Source organism: Chelon labrosus (assembly GCF_963514085.1).
Source record: "Chelon labrosus genome assembly, chromosome: 6".
NCBI classification, from domain to species: Eukaryota; Metazoa; Chordata; class Actinopteri; order Mugiliformes; family Mugilidae; genus Chelon; species Chelon labrosus.
Window position 1 is genome coordinate 14,928,781 of NC_140342.1, and position 18,771 is coordinate 14,947,551.

At 41.7% G+C, this 18,771-nt stretch overlaps 1 protein-coding gene across 1 annotated transcript in view; it reads right to left on the reverse strand.

Moving 5' to 3' along the window:
• Positions 1-18,771, reverse strand: part of cdh2 (cadherin 2, type 1, N-cadherin (neuronal)) — a 56,265-nt gene that overhangs the window by 17,128 nt on the left and 20,366 nt on the right. Inside the window, exons 4-5 of the mRNA XM_084546046.1 lie at positions 4,085-4,296; positions 600-767 (exon numbers count right to left, since the gene is read on the reverse strand). Of these exons, the coding sequence (XP_084402172.1) occupies positions 600-767; positions 4,085-4,296 (380 nt within the window). The remainder of the gene's footprint in view (positions 1-599; positions 768-4,084; positions 4,297-18,771) is intronic.

Here is an 18,771-nt window from a genome sequence, read left to right on the forward strand (position 1 = left end):
TTTCCTCTTCCCTGATATCTCCCAGTAAAGCCTAGAAACATCCCTTCAAATATGACCAGATTAAAAATAAAACGTACACACTGCATAGCATGAGCAGAACTTAATACGCTGTAAGGATGTAAGCTTTATATGTGGAAAAGGATCTACTTCTTAGCTGTCCTAAGCATTGCTTGTCCCCTGAGAGCCACCCATATATAACTCTGGCCACAGAATTGTTGCAAATGAATTGGACGATGTATGTCCTTGAGCCATGGAAATAGAACTGTGTATAACATCTCACAAGTCACTGGAGGAACAATTATATTTGTGGGCACTTCACATTTCTATCCCCTTCTAAATACTGCCAGGTTGTACTGGTTTAGACTGCGCTCCAAAACAAATGATGAATAATACAACACAAGAAGACCCCTGATCTTTAGCAAAGTGCTGTAAATATGAAGCATTTTGTTCAAATTTAAGTCTGGAGTCTGTGACCCTCTGAGTGGGAGCTAGGGGCAAGGGGGCACCCACAAGGTTATCATATCAGGCATAAAAAGATTTCTTTGAAGTTGAGAGAACAGTGTCTGTGTGCATGCATGTGTTAGGGTGAAGTACATTACCCGGACAAGCTCTTGTGGGAATGGGCCTCGCGAGTTCTCTGGGACATTGATTGGGGGGATGACCCAGTCTCTCTTCATGCGTTTCAGTTGGCTGTCTGCGTTTCGTGATGGAAATGTTATTTCCTTTAAATCCTTGGACACGACTGGAGGGACGGCAGCTTGCTGGACCTGACAAAAGGAAATGATTTGGTGATCACATCTATGCAGTCAAGTATGCATACATACAATTTTAGCCTTGCTGGCGGCGTGTCACACGGTGGACCACCGACAGGAATATCTCAACAACTAGTTCACAGATTGCCATGAAATTTAGAGGAAACACTCGCGCCTTAAATAGACTTTGGAGATTATTTGAACCATCATGAGGTTGACCGCTGTGGTCTGTGGTTTAAACAAATATAAGTTGCCACAAATATTGGTACGAGCAATTCATGCCTCCCACAGGATGAATACTAATTGTTTCAGTGATTCCTTACCTTTGATAAAACCTTGGTCACGGTGTCATGTAATTGATTTAAAGTGCACACTGGCAAATATTAAGTTATTGAATGAATAAACACTGTAAATATACAGTACAGTATGCCTGCTTAACAAGAGCATGTTAACATAATCACTGTGAACATCATAACATGCTCAAATTACCATTTGAATGAAATTGTGATCATCCATAAAAGAATGACATTTGAGACTGACCGGTGGATCTCAACCAAGAGGACACTAACAAAGGAAACTGTAAAATGGCCATAAAAGAACCCCCTGCAATTTTTCACAATACCTAACAAGCTCTTCCGAATGTCACTGAATACCTACTCTAAATGTGTGCTCAATCAAACAAGCCCTTCTGTTTTGACTTGCTTTGTAGCTTAAAATATAAACTGCACAACATGCGATGATACGCTTTGAAATGCCGTGGTATCGCCGCTGCGGCAGCCGCACACCTCCAGTTTTGCTTTGCTTTAAATGACAGACCTCTTCTTATGTCCTGATAAAATGCGCCCACACAGATAGACCAGCTTCCATAATGGATCTGCCATCCTCCCTCGGCTGTAATGAATGAGATTTGAAACAAAGGAGGATGGTACCTGAAAGCCAGACACTAAACACACAGATGGCTCAAATTGCCTATGCTGCTCCAGAGACTGAGGAGACTGAAGTAGTGCCAGAGAAAGTTAAAATAACCTTGAACAAAACAAGGCAGGAAGGAAAACAGAAAAACAATATGTAAACTCTGTCAATGTCAATAAATGATAGCCGGGATTTTAATAGAACTGCCACGTCCTTTGAAGCATTGCCGCTTGTGTTGTCTGTAATTATCTGAATGTTGACCAGTGGTGAGGTAGTCAAGTCCTACAAACTACCACAAAGCATCCTATGCAAGCACAGAAATTAATTACCACTTTCTCACCTTATAACATAACCCATACGCCCCACTCCCATCCCCCCTCTTCTAACATCTGGGGAGCTGCCGCAGAGCTTTTACTAATCATGTTTGAAATCCGATTATGCCGCTTTCACACATTGGAAATGCAGAGAGGCAAGCAGATAGATAGTGAAAGAGCATGCTTCAGAAATATCTATTACCCTATTAAAATGTGTGCGAGTGAGAGCAGTAATTATTTGTAACTTTCGTCTGGAGTGATGAATGGCATGGTGGGTCTGTTCAGCCCAACATGAATCTATCTCGTGGTACACTGGAGGTCTGCTCCTATCCACACTCTGCGAATGCTCTCCATCTTCCGACTAGGAGTCTACTTCAGAGTCCAGGAGAGTGTTAGGCTGACTGATGGTCTGAGTGTTTGTGTGTGGGGGAGGATTACACATGTGTGTGTGTGTGTGTGTGTGTGTGTGTGTATTTGGCCTTTTAGAGATCCCGAATCCTCCTCGTGGAATGCAGAGGAGAGGAGGTTCAAATGGAGGTACAAACAGTGGGCAAGTATGAAGTCATGTTAATAAGGATATTGTTTGGTTGTCATTGATTAAATGTTTCCCCAAGGCCGGTGTGTTCACGGCACTAATAAAAAAAATGTAATCGCTGATGTGATTAAGAGATGCGTGATGATTCATGACAATAATTGTGCTGGGGGAAGATAACTGCACATGACCTCATAAACCTGCAAGATACGGGAAAGTCAATCTCTGATTTCATTATGTACATATCAGAGCAAATCCAGCGGCTCTCTACAGATAACACATCAGACTGATAATAACTTGTTTACACATTTAAGATTCTTACATTTTCTTAAAATGAAATAAAACTGTGGAAGTCTATGTTTACCTGATTGTGATAAGAATAGGTTTACCTTTGACCAACAGACAACAGTGAGTAATGGTATCATTAAAATCACATATACCTGCAGCAGTCCCTATAGTAAATGACTGTCGGTGGCTAACGATGGTGTTTTGAAATCCCATGGAATCATTACCTACTACAAGTTTAATTTTGGCCCAGCGCCTGCAGCTCTGACAGTAACTACACATAACTGTCAGTGTTAACTTTTAATCTGCATCCACATAAAAAGTGGCGCCCACCTTTCCTGAGATTATCTGCTCTGCCACACGTTTAGAAATGGCCACTCACGGCCATTTGTTTAAGTGCATTACAGGGATTAAAAAGAAAAGCACATCAGTCTTTGTAAAACAAACACGGTTATTCCATTTGGGGGTGTTAATTAAGCTACCACATGGCTAATGGTCTCAGGAATGATTACAAAAATGTGCCACATAAAAATTCACTTTCAACCCTAGATAAGGTTTTTTAATAGAGAGCAACACACAGCTGTACATAAAGTGTGTAGCACCACTCCTGTTAGTTTAACACAGCAGATAGTATCTAATTGAGTAGGATAACATAGTCCACTGTCTTTAATTGAAGTTCACACTTCCACAATAACAAAGTCTTTAGAGCTTCTCTTCATTCTCTGTGACAAGGTCGGAAAACACAACACGTGCTCTGCTTTTTTGTCCATTTCCTCTGATCCTCGGCCAGCCCGCGATGTTGACATAAGAGCACGTGGTCATTCTAACTAATTGCAGATGGCTGCGCAACAAAACCAGTTGAACTGTTAGAGCAGCACTCTACAGCCCAGACAGATGCTTCCCATCGTCCAAAGCACCGACAGAGGTGTGTCCCCTTTTGGATGGTAAGGCAATAACCTCACAATCATACGGTATGCTCAGTGAAATCAACTTTATGGGGAGCTGTTCTGCATCTGCTCTTGCTACCCACTGACCGTGTTGAGTATATGTTTGTGCTCCTAGTAAATTGACACATTAAGTTTTAATTAGCAAGCATCCATCCAGTCTCTCGGAACACCTGCTACAATTTAGAGAAGTAGTCATCTGTGAATGTGCAGTGTGCCAAATAATTATAATTTATTTGATGCAAGGGCGGAATTGATCATTCCACCTTTCTTTGGCTTCAACATCAGTCAGACACTAAACAAACAATTCACAAACATGACAGAAGTGGCTGAAGGTGTTTTCACCTGCTGGCTGGATGACGTCATCTGGACTTGAGTCACCCATTGCTGCTGAGTGGTGGTGTCACTAGCCTTAATCAGCAAAGGTGACGCAGGGAGCACAGAGGGCTGAAGAGTCCTGGCAGCATAAACCACTCCGTCGGCCTCTATCCGAAAGTCAGATGGGTTGCTGCATTCAAACCGCACCAGACCACCTCGGCCACAGCTGACAAACCTCACTGCAAGAGACGGAGACAGATAGATTTAAGTTTAAAATTAGCCCAACAGTGAAAAAGAAACTTGGAAGAAACAGGGTTGTAGACAAAGGAAGAGGAAGACAGGCAGCCAGACAGAAGGTCCACAAAGGTTTTCTGATTCTCCTTCTCGCTCATACATTATTCACTTCAAGCTGTGCCCCAAAGGTATTGCTCAAAACAGGTGCAGTGGAGGAGAAAGATGGAGAGAGAAAAAACTAAAGAAAAGAGGGAAATGTGCCCTTTAAGGGTGATTATACAAAACCCAAAAAACAATATAATAAAAAGATGATGTGTAAATTAGACTGGTCTAAATGCTCTGCTGCGTTTGGGTTCGGGAAACTGTACGCATTTATATCCCGGTTTCATTCCGCTGGGTAAGTCCTACTTTATTTTCAGCTAAGATCATTGCATGCTAGCTTTGTCCCCCATGACATACAGGGATGCCTTCTGTGGATGACTAGCATCCTCAGCACCTTGAGAGACAGATGTAAGTGTGTGTGATGTTTATTTCATAAGCGAGCGCGAGCAGAAAACACACCGAAACCCGAGCACAGATAGACAGGGCAGTCAGGTGGCTCATGGGGGCTCGAGTCCCACAGGTGCCTCAGTGGCACTGGTACAACATCGGCTCATGTTACAAGTGAGTGACAGTACAGCGCAGCCTATGTACGCTTGCATGCACACACAAGCGCACGCACATACCTCAACAACTAAGAGCTTCTTTGTGTGATCTTTCTGTGTGGATATGTTTCCCTACTAGCCGCCCCCCAACCCAACATCTCCTTGTGTTTATAGCACACATAAAGGCACAAGAGGAGAGATAAAAATGCCTTCTGGCCACAGCGATCACAATGTTACCATACAGTATATCGTTTGTATGGAGACTCTGCTGATGCTGCTTTGAATTATTAAAGCGGATGGGGAATTACTTAACAAAAAAACCTTGGAGGTGGGCGCCTAATCTTCTTTTGTGTTAGGGACCTTAGGGAGCCACTGATGTCTTCAGAGCATCATCTGCGCTCGCAGCACACAGAGTTCCTTTGGGCTGGAGGAGAGGATGCTACAGACCAGCTTGGGCTTTAAAGGAAACCACCACAAGTACACCTCATCCCACTGGTATTAAGTCTTTTAGCGCAACAGGGGGGAATTTTAACGCTCATTCTGCATATGCTTTCAGGTAGATGCTATTGGTCCCAGCACTGATTTACAAGTAGAGGAAAGCCACAACTCTTCCATAAAAAAAACTATGATTAAAAAGGGAAAAGTGGAAAAAGCAGATGCCAGAGATGGATCTTTTAAAAAAAAAAAAAAACTAGCTTATTTTTGTAGTAGAGGAGAGAGAGAGCGAGAGAGAGAGAGCCAGAGAGAGAGAGGATATGAGGCTGGCTAAGGAAAGTTTAGAAATTGACATGCAGTGTAATCATAATGTATTCATCCAGCCGTGTAAGAAAAATTCAATCGAGCTCCACTTTATCAAAACCCAAACAAGGAAAACAAATCTTCTGCAAGGACCATGTTCTGCATTGACAAAACAAGAAAGCATCGCTGCATTTAGTTATTTATTTATTTACAACTGACATTCATTGAACCACTGCTTAACAGCATACAGGGTGGATCGTCATTTCAAGAGTCAGCAGCTCCAATAAGACAGAAGATGATAACATCTTTCCCCTGTACTGGAATGTACTTTATATTGACCGTCTCCTTTTTAGCTTCTTTTGTTCAATTAACCTTCTTCTCTTTAAACCTGGCAAAGATGACCTTCGCTCTCTGAATGCTTTGCCTGAACGCCAGGTGCGTGTAAACTCAAAGCCTTCAGGCGAGCACCGGGCAGCCCGACACGGCACATACTCAGACAGAGACAGGAAGCAGAGTAAAGGACAGTCAAAATAAGTCACAACAAAGCAGAAGACGGTATTCAAGATGCCTCACAGTGTCCACATTCTCAGCATGACTTATGTGTTCAGATCAATGCTTTACAACTGCTATTCTGCAAAATGTGAAAAGAGGTGATCAAATTAACGGATTAATAACTTAAGGGAATATTAATCAGGATGACAGAAGGATCATTTAGGTCATATTTCAGAAAACCATTTGGTAAGGAAAATTGTCATTATTAATTTATTAAATTTCAAGCAGCTGCTAAAAAAGAGACATACTTGTTTGAGTTCGGTTAGACTGTTAGGTTAAACATGATTTTTTTGTAATCACAATAACAGGACTTCAGTAATTGCAGCATTGTCTTCTTTGACCTTAAAATAATGAATACACCACAAGTATCCATCTGGCTCAGCTAGTCTAATCCAAATATTTTTAAATTAACAGATAATAACTTGCATCTAATTTAAACCGATATCCAATCCCACACGGTCAATTTGCAGATTGTTATTTTTCCTTCTCCATCTCCCAAAGTTACATCCCATGCGTTTCCATTTTCTGCCCTACCGGCACCTACATCTTTGTGAATGTGTGCAGTAGTGCACTTGACAGCAGCATTCCCCGGTGTGTTATTTTAGCCCATGTCTCTTCTTGAGCTAAGCTCCCGCTCTTTAACATTGTCTGAAATTTGGCCATCAGGACACCTCTGAGAGGCCCTTCAACAGTCAGGCCCCACAGCAATTGCTGCACAAACTCCCAGCAGGCACAACCATTTCCAATGATAATGAATGGGAATGTCCTGTGTGTGTCTGTTCATTTATCAGACAGGCTCTGGTGGCTTATAAAACCAAAAGAAATGTGTGGTGTGGCACCAGTGCAACTTATCTATATCTAGATACATTGGCTCCCCAAGGTACCAGGCTAAAAGGCATCTTGGTTGCCACGCCCTAGCGCACGTGTCGTCATGGAGACAACGATAAAGGTTTGAATTGGACAGAAATGCCGATGCAGCACAGAGGGGCTGGGGGGTTGGGGTTAAAAAAAAGGGGGGGGAGCAGGGGAAACAGGCATGTCAGCAGAAAGTCCTGTCCAACTAATGCCCCGCACAGGGGCCCAAAATTACCTCCGACTCAATGATCCTATTCACGACACGGATGCCCCCCCACTCCCGCTCAACAACACAAAAACCCAGACTAACCTCGCCATAGTGCAAGAGTGCCTCTCTATTGTGTGCTCAGTCACGTGATAACTCTAACTCAGACAGACACAAATAGTTAGAGAGAGCAGAGGAGAGGCAGAGAGATACATTTAATTTGGAACATGGAATGTGGACTTCGTGACTCCACGGAGGCAAAGGAAATGTTCCACAATCTCATTTTTTTTATGCCTGCCTGCCAAATACATTGGCTTCAAGTGAGCAGACTGAAAGCCACTCTAATGTGCTGTAAAAGTGACAAGACCGAAACCTCTCATGTGAGATCACCCCCAATATACCATCATTCATTTCTGGGAAGTGAGGTCACTGACAGTTGAGAAATACTCAGCCTAGGTGTTTCATCAGTAGCTGCAGATAAACGCATACCCAGGCAAATCCCCCAGTGGCAAACACCCCCCAACCCAACCCTGGCAAATGGTACAACACCCCTGACAAAATGCATTCCTCACAAATGAATGTGACCAGGTTTTTGTACAGTGGCCTGCACTGGCAATGAGACAATGCAATATGAAGCAGAGGACTGAATGTGCTGCGCGAGACATCCATGCCAGCGCCACTGTTTATAAGATCCTGTTAAGCCCATTGGAACTCACACTCTGGTACCTGAATTCAAACTGCTGTGATATGAAATTCTAATCGCATCCAAAACCGGGGAGAACGTGCTAAATTGAGGTCAGCATTCTCCAACAGTGTGCATACTTGGTGCCCAACCACAAAAAAAAATATCCTTCACAGCATGTTCTGTAATTGTCCAATTATTGCATAAATTGCTAAAAGCACAATGTACTAATGCAACACAAACCAAGGTTGCTGTTTGCTAGGCGTAATTGTTCATGCATAAGTTATTCTTTTTAAGCATAGTTCTTTTTGTTTAATGCCATTATTATAAATGCATATTCTACAGGCTCAAGGCTGGTAAATAAACACCACTGCGCAACGTACTGCATCCTATTCTTCACACTTTTATGTAAATGCTTCACATGTAAAGTTATGATGTTAAGAAAGTATTGTAATAGAAAAATACAGTTTTCTTAATCTCTGCTTCAGAAATATCACAGTTAAATTCATTACCATGACTCCATAGTTATAAAATAACCAAAACTGGTCTCTTATGATACTTAAGACAAAATATGTGTTTATTTAAAGAAGCAGAGATGCAGAGATGAGGACAAGGTATATTTTTGTATTCTGAAAATAGGGTATTCTTCAGAGAAACTAAACTGTTTGTAGCTCAGGCTTGGATCTGGGAATGATGATACTGCCTTTTGCCAGACTAAGCCCTTGAAGGCGTTTTACTAATGCACCGCACTTCAAACGCGCAAAGCATGCCGTTCATTTATAGCTAGGCCTAAAATATGTAAGGGATTTGCATGGAGAAAACAGGCAGTGTTTGTACTCTGTTCTGTGTCTCTAGCAATTAAGAAAACTAAAGAGAAATTGCATCAGAGCATAAACACATTTAACAAGCAGCTGGCTCGTTTTCCTAGCCTGACTGCAGTGACCATTCCCCTAGCACTTGGTTTGGGTATCCTATGCATATTGTTGGGGCTATATTCTCCTCCTGCAACTACTGCCTCAATTAGAGAAATACGGAGAAGCCCTCAAAGAAGCACATTGATACTACCTTCCTCTTATCTCACACGCCCACATCCGTGTAAACACTGAGCAACATAAGAACCATGGACATCTGAGCAGCTACAGCCATACGAGTTTGCTCAGTCTCAAACACGGAGATGTTTAAGCTCCACTGATCTAGCAAACCGGCCCTTAGGAGAGGGAAACAATTTGAATTTGTTTTGATGTATTTCTTCTTTTTTCACACTTGCCTTTATATCACATTTGCACATGTGGTCATTTGTTCTACCAGGGAACAGCAGCGATAGTTGTCAAATGGAGCAAACTCCCCGCCAGGCAAAGAGTTACCTCCATTTCCTTAGGAGTGCCAAATCTTCTCAATCAATTGGTATAAGGAAACCAGCATTAACTCTCTCCACTGGCTGTCCCATGTTTACACACTGGCTGCATGCTTGGCAGATACCTGCAGGGCTCAGACTGAACTAAAAAGATAACCAAATGCAACTATCCACTGTGATATTCCCAAACAGATAGGTGGTAAGCGCCTCTTATTGCAGGAGCAAAAAATGTGTTCACAGAAAAGTAACATTTATGAGACATTTTCATATGAATAACAGTTATTTGGTCTTTGAAAATTAGTAACCTCTCCGGGTTGCGAGTGAAGGGGACAGGCAGGGCTGCATCGCATTTATTCTACGGCTTTTGTTGGGTAAATGAAATGATTCAGTGTTTTCAAGCGCAATGACAGCAGAGCATTGTGTGGATTAACGTGCCACTGGAGCCAAGAACTGATAAGGCTAAGCTACATCCTTCTGCAGTTATCAGCACATAGCTACTGGGATTTTGTCCTGTGAGTTATTGAGACAAGCAGCGTGATACACATGGTTTAGCGGGGCATTAAACTGACCACATTACCAAGATGTCAGGACGCTTTTCAAAGAAGCACTGCGACTCCCTGGTTTACAGGTGAAAGCTCATTATTAAAAGTATATGCTGGTGAAGCACATTACCAAAATGACCGTGACATTTCTTGATTTAATGTTCCAGTGTTCTTTCTTTTCCAAAGCTCGAATGACAATAATACTGTAGATAGTTTTTGACAAAGGAAACGTATTAGCACACACTATAATGGAACTAAACGTTTGGTAAATGACTTGTAAATCAAAGTATGAAATGAGGTGTTGAACTTCATGTCTATAACAGCCAACCTCTGACCTTACTGTCCTCTCATAAAGGTTACAGGGTTTTTATTGGTTTCCATAACCTAATTCACCTCATGACGGCTGACATTGGCCAATTTGTTCAATCTACAATAGCTCTAATGACAGAGAGATTAATAAGAAGAAAGGAACAGAGAAGAAAAGCTGGTGTTGGTGTAAAATAAGCCAATATGCGCGAGGTTAGAAGCTAGACCATTTTTCAGACACTGAGATACTGTTTGAAAAATCAGATTGTGAAATAATAAGCCATTTAAGGTGTTCACATGCGTCAGTTTTATTGTTTCTGTATTACAGGGGTCATTCTCTGGTGACCGTACACCGCAGTTACACACATTTTAGGAAATGCTCCACTGCGCTGTGCATATATCACTGCCGTGCCACGGTGCTGCAACAGCACCACTGCGTCTCCGCCGTTTTCAGCTGGACTGAAAGTTAACTCATCCCAGAGGCTCTGGCTGGGTGAGATATAACCATAAATATTAAACATCAGATATTGATTGCTGCCATTTATTATGCATCCGCCATTAAAAAAAAAACAAGATGCAACTTAAAAGAGCTCAGATATTATGTGCCTTCAGATTCATTCTGAAACCTGAATTAATTTTTAAGTAAGAAAACCATATCCATTGCATCATGTTCACATATGTTCATATATTGGATAATGTCTGTGTTAAAGTGGTAAGTAGAAGATAGAGTAGAGACTTTGACTAAATAACATAAAATGTGGCATGCGGGTTATTTATTAAATTTGTGGGGTTAAGATTTAAAAGATTTAAAAACGTACTCTAGTAAAGCCGCCATTGGCTACGTAAGCTAATTACTATGTTCCCCCATGCCTCTGGTTCCAAGCAGAGCTGATATTCTCTGAAGGTGCTGATCACGAGGGCCAGGCACTAAAACTGCCTCGCTGCAACCTGTAATGTGACATTATTAAGGTCTTTTGATCTCAAAAGCACAGGCTCAAAGCTATTTACTTCTTCCCCTTGATCATTTATGTCAAAATACCACCATAAAAATCAAAGAGACAAAAAAGAAGGCAGTGGCCAGTAATGAGATAACCTCTGCTGACATGTTCACTGGGTCGTAATACTTTTTAATGACACCAGCAGACTTGCTGCTGCTTACAATGAGCTGAAAAATGCTGTATGTCTGTTTGTACTAATCATTGTTCCACAGGGACAAACACTATGCAGTGCTTTTGATGGAAAAACTGAATAAGTGACTCTTGCAATGATGTCAATGCCACTTTCAGAGAGCGGAACACAGTGGAAAACTTAGACTATGCTCAAGGCTTATTTTCTCAAGCCAAGTATATATGTACAGTACATAGACGCTTTGCTGAAAACACAATATTGGCATCTCTGCGGTCAAAGACAGTTGGTGCCAGAAAAGACATGCTCCAATACCACATTGTGTGCAAACATTGCATGATTTAGTGGAGGGTGGAAACCCTTAGTATCAATCAAACCCTGACCACTGACATACTTGTCATGTAAGCAATAAACGTGAGCCGTGTATTTGGCCACATGTGGCATTTCGTGCAAAACACTTGCATCCGATTTAACCATGTACTGCTGAATGACGTGCATTCGTGTTAGGCGGTGCTTCTGCTCGAGTGATGCCCGGGAACAAGCTCACACAAGCATGACACAGAGAGTCCCTGAGATCAGCAGAGCCTGGGATTCACAATATGGACAAAGAAAACAATTTTGCTAATGCAGGAGGTGGGGGAGACGTGCTGTAGATTCTGTGGGCAGCCAGAGTTGGTGAGAAATGGTGAGCTCAGCATGTGGAATGCATCAACGCTGCTTTAGTCATAAAGTTAGCTAATTGGGTGGGACAGACCAAAGTTGTGAAAGAGAACTTAAGAGTTTGGGAACTAAACAACTCCATATCTGCCAGGAGTACTACACAACTCCATTAGCGTGGACAGTTGAAAAATGGATTATGGCTCATGAGTGGTTTGGGATTTTGGAAACGTGTTACCGCAGTTTTTGTGAAACAGACAACCACCTATTAACATTTAGTAGCCACATTTCAAACTGACAGCAGTAGAACATCTGTTATTAATACTTTAGGTAGAGTATAACTATAGGGATAAGTGTCAGTAGACAATATATCCGATTGCATCAGTCTGGAAGATGAAGCACAAAGGCTCACATTTAAACATAAAAAGGTTGACCCCAGAGGAAGCTTTTTGTATGTTAGCAGTTTTGATAACATTAACACAATCACTCCTTAGGACGTCATTAAATTCAGCATCAACTCTCGTGTTATTACTCGCCGTGGAGTTCGTTTAATGCACCCACACATGGGGTGACATGGGTATGTGCCCTCTCTTCAAACACACCGCATGTGCACCTCGCTACATTTAAACACAACTGAATTACACGGAGCTGAATGAGCCACATGGATGACCGGCCAGAACAAACACACGGGCAAGGACATTGTGTGACGTTTGAGGCATTGTGACACAATAATATAAATAATACTCCAATGTACTAGTGCACTACTTCTCGCTGTGTGCTTAGTGAGTCATATCCACATGTTCATAAGAGAGTGGAAGTTACAACAGTCAATCACATCCTGTTTATTAGAACAGTAGTAGAAAAAAGTACAAGGAACAACAGGAAGTCAGTCTTATATTTTTGTGATAAAGTCTGTTTGGGACACCACACACACGAAGGAACTCTCTCTCTTTTTTGGCCGGTACCTCTTCCTTTTATTTCTGTCTGGATGGTTTTATTGTGCGCTTCATTAATACCTCTTTGATCTCCCTGTTTTAAGCTTTGTTGTTCTTGTTAGGGTGGACCCTTTATGAGTTTTTTGGAGTACATTAAGTTTGATGGCCTCCACAAATTAAAAGAAACTGCCCTCTATGTTCAGCCTAAGGTGAGATCTAATCTACCAGTGCTCCAGTACGTGGACCAAGACTGAATAATATGGCTTTATGGGAATTTTAACAATGCTCTTAGAAATGATGACTCAATACTAATCAACGAGAAAGTGATAGCTAATGAAAAAGGCACGGTTTGTGCATTCTCTCTGCCTTCTCTGGGAATAAAACCAGTGCCTGCTTTGCATAGCTCTGTTGTCAATCAAGCCAATGCAAATGAATAGCTCAGGTAAAGACTGCTACAGTCCACTGCATCCAATTACAAACCTAACCACACACACAAACATGCCGTTTCTGTTCACTTTTTCCCCCTTTTTCTTTTTTATTATGCACACATAGATGAATGCACACAAACTCACATATACAGTCTCCCTTTAACCTTGTAAATGCTCACAAAAGCAGAGTACCGCTATTTGAGCCACATTCAAAAACTGGGGGATTTTATATAACGGAGACTAAATTATCACTGAATGTGATTCACTCACATACAGTATAAGATGTAAAATAAAGGCTGCAGAACAATGCAAAATGACTGGCTCTGGGGCCGTAATGTCATGTGTAGTACAGTCACAAGTTCATGCCGAGTTTTTGAGAACAAAGCTAATGGAATTCCTGATTCTCTGGCTTTTCCTTTGGATGAGCCGAGGCACGGGGAGAAACAAGGGGAAGGCATGTGAATCCTCTTTGGCTGGGAAACAAAGGGGAAGACAAGCGGAAGATACGGCTGACAGCCTCTGGAGGAAACTGTTATATTGTAAGATCTGGCTTGTTTCTGCATCTTTCTCCTATTAAAACACATGATTTACAGAGTCATGTGCACACTATGAAAAGAAATAATGTATATATTCAGTATTCTGTTCCACTGCTTACACCAAAGTCTGTAAATTGTATGCGTGCACAAGGTGGTGGTCTGTTAAAACATTCCTCGAGGGCTGGAATAAGAAATTTATTTTCAATTTCAAATCAAAAATATTAATAAAAGAGAAGAGAGGAGAGAAAAAGCTCTCTTTCCCAACGAGTCCATAAAGGACATTGAAATGCTTATTTTTTTCAAGCCAAACAAAGCAAATGAGTCATTGTGATAGACAGCCCATTATAGTCATAGCTACCAACCATTATCCTCATTTTATTCACATGCCCTATGCTGCAAATTGTAAGACACTCTCTCTCCGTCATGAGAGCAAAAAACAACATATGGAGAAAAACAAAAAAAACATCCTATACTGGGTTTAGAAACCCGTCTCTTCTGGAAGGTTTGGGGGGGAAGGGATTTTTTATTTTTTATTTTTTTTTAAATCCATCGTCAACACAATGACAACAAGAAAAAAAGAAGCTTCTTCAAAGAGAGGGATTAGGGCTGCTGCCAGTACACAGAGTGTGTGCGTTTGCCATTGCATATTTGAATCAATACTTGTCAAATTGTGCTTGAAACACAATTAGCCCGTGCTTAAAGAAAGAGACAAAAAACACACAGAAGGAACATTAAAGATAAGTCCAATATTCCTCTAAAAAGCTTTCGCATCGACACATACAGGTTCGCAGACACATGACAGCTTGTTCTGTGCTGCTCCTGTCGAAGAAAGCAAACAGAGAGGAAGGCGTGCATTTGTATGAATTTACAAACGCTGTCTTAATGTGTCAGTCGAGCTTATCCCTTTGTTCTGCGTTAGTTCCTGGAGATATCAAGCTGAGAGGCTGAATGCATCTCGCTGCTAACTCACTCTGACCTGCTTGACCCTCCCCCCCACACATAGTTTGTGTTCAAAAAGATTAACTGAAAGAAATGGAAAAAGAGGAGGAGGGAGGTTATTCGAAGATATAAAATCCAACTGTCAAGCAATTAATGCCCATATATCAAGGTTGAACTGATCATTTTTAAATATGATTTTATGATCGTCGTAAGATCAGCCACAACATTAAAACCACAAATAACACTGTTCATCTTGTGATGATTCAGCAGGATGCAGCCCGACAAAGACACACACGCAAAAACAGTTTATGAAAAACATGAAAAACAGCACAAGGTGTTGACCTGGCCTCCAAATTCTCTAAATCCCAAACTGATCAAGTATCTGTAGGATGCACTGGAACAAGACTGATCCACAGAGGCCCCTCCCCTCAACCCATAGGACCCAAAGGCCCCCACTAACAACATTCTGTTGCCGGACACCCTCAGAAGGTCCATGTCCATTCTCTGATGAGTCAGGACTGTTTTGGCGGCACAAGGGAGACCTACACTATCTTAGACAGGTGGTCATAATGTTATGCCTGATGGGTGTATATAATAGACAGAAGAAAATCACCTAAAAGTTTTTCGATTGGTGTCAGCATAAACACTTCAGCTGAAGAGTTGGGAAGGAAGCTGATATGTTGTGTTACGGGCATTCTGTGTAAAGTTGAGAGTTGGTATTGATTTCAGTTTCTTCTTTTTTGGTCTTTATTACAGAAGTTCAGCCTCTGATGCTCAGTGCAGCATCAATTTGTAAGAGAGACACATCTTTCTATTAGGGCTGCTCACTTTCATATGCATGAGTTCTTTTTTTTTTTGTTTGTTTTTATTTCCGAGAAGAAGCAATTTAACACAGTCCAACAAATTGACAAACTGCGTCGGAGCCTCGTCTTCGCCTAATGCAGAGCGAGTGGCATTGAAACTACAAGAACTACCTTATAATCCAAAAAGTTTTCCATCCTAAAATGGTGCAGTATGTATTTCAACAATCTGCATAGATTAGAACCGAACATGATTTCTCTTCTGTGGGAGAAATCCCAAGTATAAATTGATATGCATGGTCCCTGCATGGTAACAAGTTGCTCAGTACAAATGCACCATCAGGTGTGAACAATCAGTCTTGGCATCAGTCCAGCACAAGAAGCATCTAGTCTAACATGCTTTATCTGTGTTAAGGGAACAGTTGAGCATTACTATGTGGGGGGCATGGCTGTGACACTGGAATCTGTGAAGGGAGAGCCTCCTTCCTCCCATGTAATCAGCTGAACTGAGTGGGTTCAGAGAGGCATCTGTGCAGCTGTGCTTTATTACAGACACAATGACTCCCAGATTAGGGAAACTGGAAGGAAGGAGTGAGGGAGGGAGAAGACGTTCACGGTGGAAAGAGGAAGGGGGGGGACTCCAAACACATCTGTCCTCAGTTTGTCTGCAGCTATAACACCAAACCACAAGCACGGCCATGTACAAATCTGTCTCTGCTTGGAAAGGCCGTCTACGGAAATGTTTCCAGACCTTGGGTTTTTAACACGAGGACTCGTGGGAATACTCTGTCGCCTCTCGGTGATACCAATGCTCGTCAGGGTCACACTAACATCGACAGTGGTGGCACAAACAAGCAGGTGGCTCAGACATGTGAATCACTTTAGACAGCTTCTCGCGCTGCCGTGTAGCAGTCTCTGCATGCGTCTCATTTTCACGGTGAATCTAGTGATTGACATGAGCTGCTTTCCCGTCGTTTTGATTTGTGTGTACATTTTGTTTAGCTTGCTTTAAAATGGGCAATTTTAGCGCGATTATCAAATTCTTTCTTCCTCTTTCTGTACATCTGCACAGCTGTCACGTGGGGTTTCAAACTTCAAAAATGCAAGCGATCATGTTGCCTTAACCTGAGTCACCCTGACCGACCCACGGAAAGACAGCAAGGGAGACAGATGGCAGTGAGGGAAGCGAGGTGCTATGTTTGGTCAATGCCGTCCCGTCTTTCTGCTTCACTGGAACCTCTCAAGCAAACAAAAAAAAAAAAAAAAAAAGGAGGTTCACAGCATGTTATGCCAAAAGAAGCAAGAATAACCAGAAAGATATCCAACTGCCGTTACGGCTTACTGAAAAGCTTTTCAATCCCTCTTCGAACACCTTACGCATAAGGAGTGATTAAACATCACACGGCATTGTTGAATCCAAATCCACCATCCAATTCCTGATATGTCTCCTTGTGTGTCTTGCCGTCTTCGTGTATACATTAAGTAGTATAACAAGCTAATTCTTATCAGAACAAATCCTGCAGAAACATGTGTTGCTAGGCTTTCTGAATAAGTGGAAAGGATTTTCTTTGTTACAGTTCACTTAACAAGAACACTACAACTATCTTAGCTTAACAAAGGAATATAATTGTGTGCTTTATAGACATTGATCTGTTTTCTATTACTGCAGTAAAACCAAAGTTGGATATAATTGGCAGAAACTGGCCAGCGGGCGCATGACACAGGCAAGAATCAGCATTGCTTCTTTGTTGGAAACAGTTGCAAGGATTAAATTGTTCCATGTGGGGTCTTAGTTTCTTTAAAACTCCTCTGCTGCGCCTGCAGGTATAAGAATAGCAATTCTCAAGACTGAAATTCATCCTTTTTTTTTTTTCTTTTCTTTTAAAGCGCATGAACAGACCAGCAGGAATGATGGGGGCTGCATCTTTTGGTCTGTTCGGCTGGTTTTATTACTTTACACTGTCTCTCATTTTAGGCTGTTCTCTTCACTTATCCACATGCTTCTGATTCACTGGAGTGGGCTCGGGATTTTTTTTTTTTTTTTTTTTTACTAGCTTAATCCCATTACTTCCATTGGCTGATAAAAGTCTGTGCTAAAAGTAAGCTTATTATTTATTGTTTTGAACAAAGTGTATCTGCACCAGGTGTGGGACCATGCTCAGATGAATCTAGGGAGTGCGATGCACAGTCCAGGGGTGATAATAATAATCTTTTATTCTGTTGTTCATATCTTCTGTGGTCAGGGCAAGGCACGGCTGCTTATGAACCAATATGATCTCCTACGCTACTCAATTTTCTCTAGGACCACAAAGGACAGATGTGGCAATATACATGGACACACAAGATGTACGGCCTAATAACTCAGATTATATGAATTCAATAACATGTCTATAGCAGTGCACGGTTCTTGATGGGAGCACTAAAACAAACTTTAATATCCCAGTGTGTTAGAACTGTTAATGATCAGTACTGAGGGCAGTTCGGCTGTAACTCACTGTCCATGTCCACCTCACTGCCGATGCAGACGGTAATTCTCATGCTAACACTATATGAGTGTTGTAGAGATGCCCCTCCAAAACACGCAGACACAGCACCCATAAATCACATTCAGCTGACATTTTTACAGGCTTACCAGCTCTGTGGCGTCAGAAGAGAACTCGCAGAGCACTAAAACTCCCCACAATATCTGATTCACCAGCTCTTGCTGTTTAGTTCTGGGGAAAGCATGCCACCGACTACTTTTGAAGGTTATTTGTCAGAATGAGATTTGGCATCTGAGGGCAAATAATTAGTTAGTAGAGGTAGGGCTTTGGCAAGACCGATGAATACAGCAAAATATGGCAAACATGTCATGCTATGAGATCACAGGCTGCCGGCCAGCTGTGTCTGTTGATGCAGTGGAAACCTTTCAAGCCCCCTTCGGCATATGGTTTGAATCAAGCACATCAGAGTCATGCTGAGTTTTAAAAGCAAGCAAAAGTCCCATGTTTTTAGAAACGCTGGTTTAATTAAAACAATGAAAAACATATTTTAAAATGAATCTTGACATGCAGAAATGCTGACACTGTACTTACGCAGCCACATAATTCAAAGAAAAATACTTGGCCAACTTTCAGCGTAACCCAGCATCTGTTTTAGATCATTTGACAGCGAGTGTCACTGTAATCGAATGGTCTGAGCAT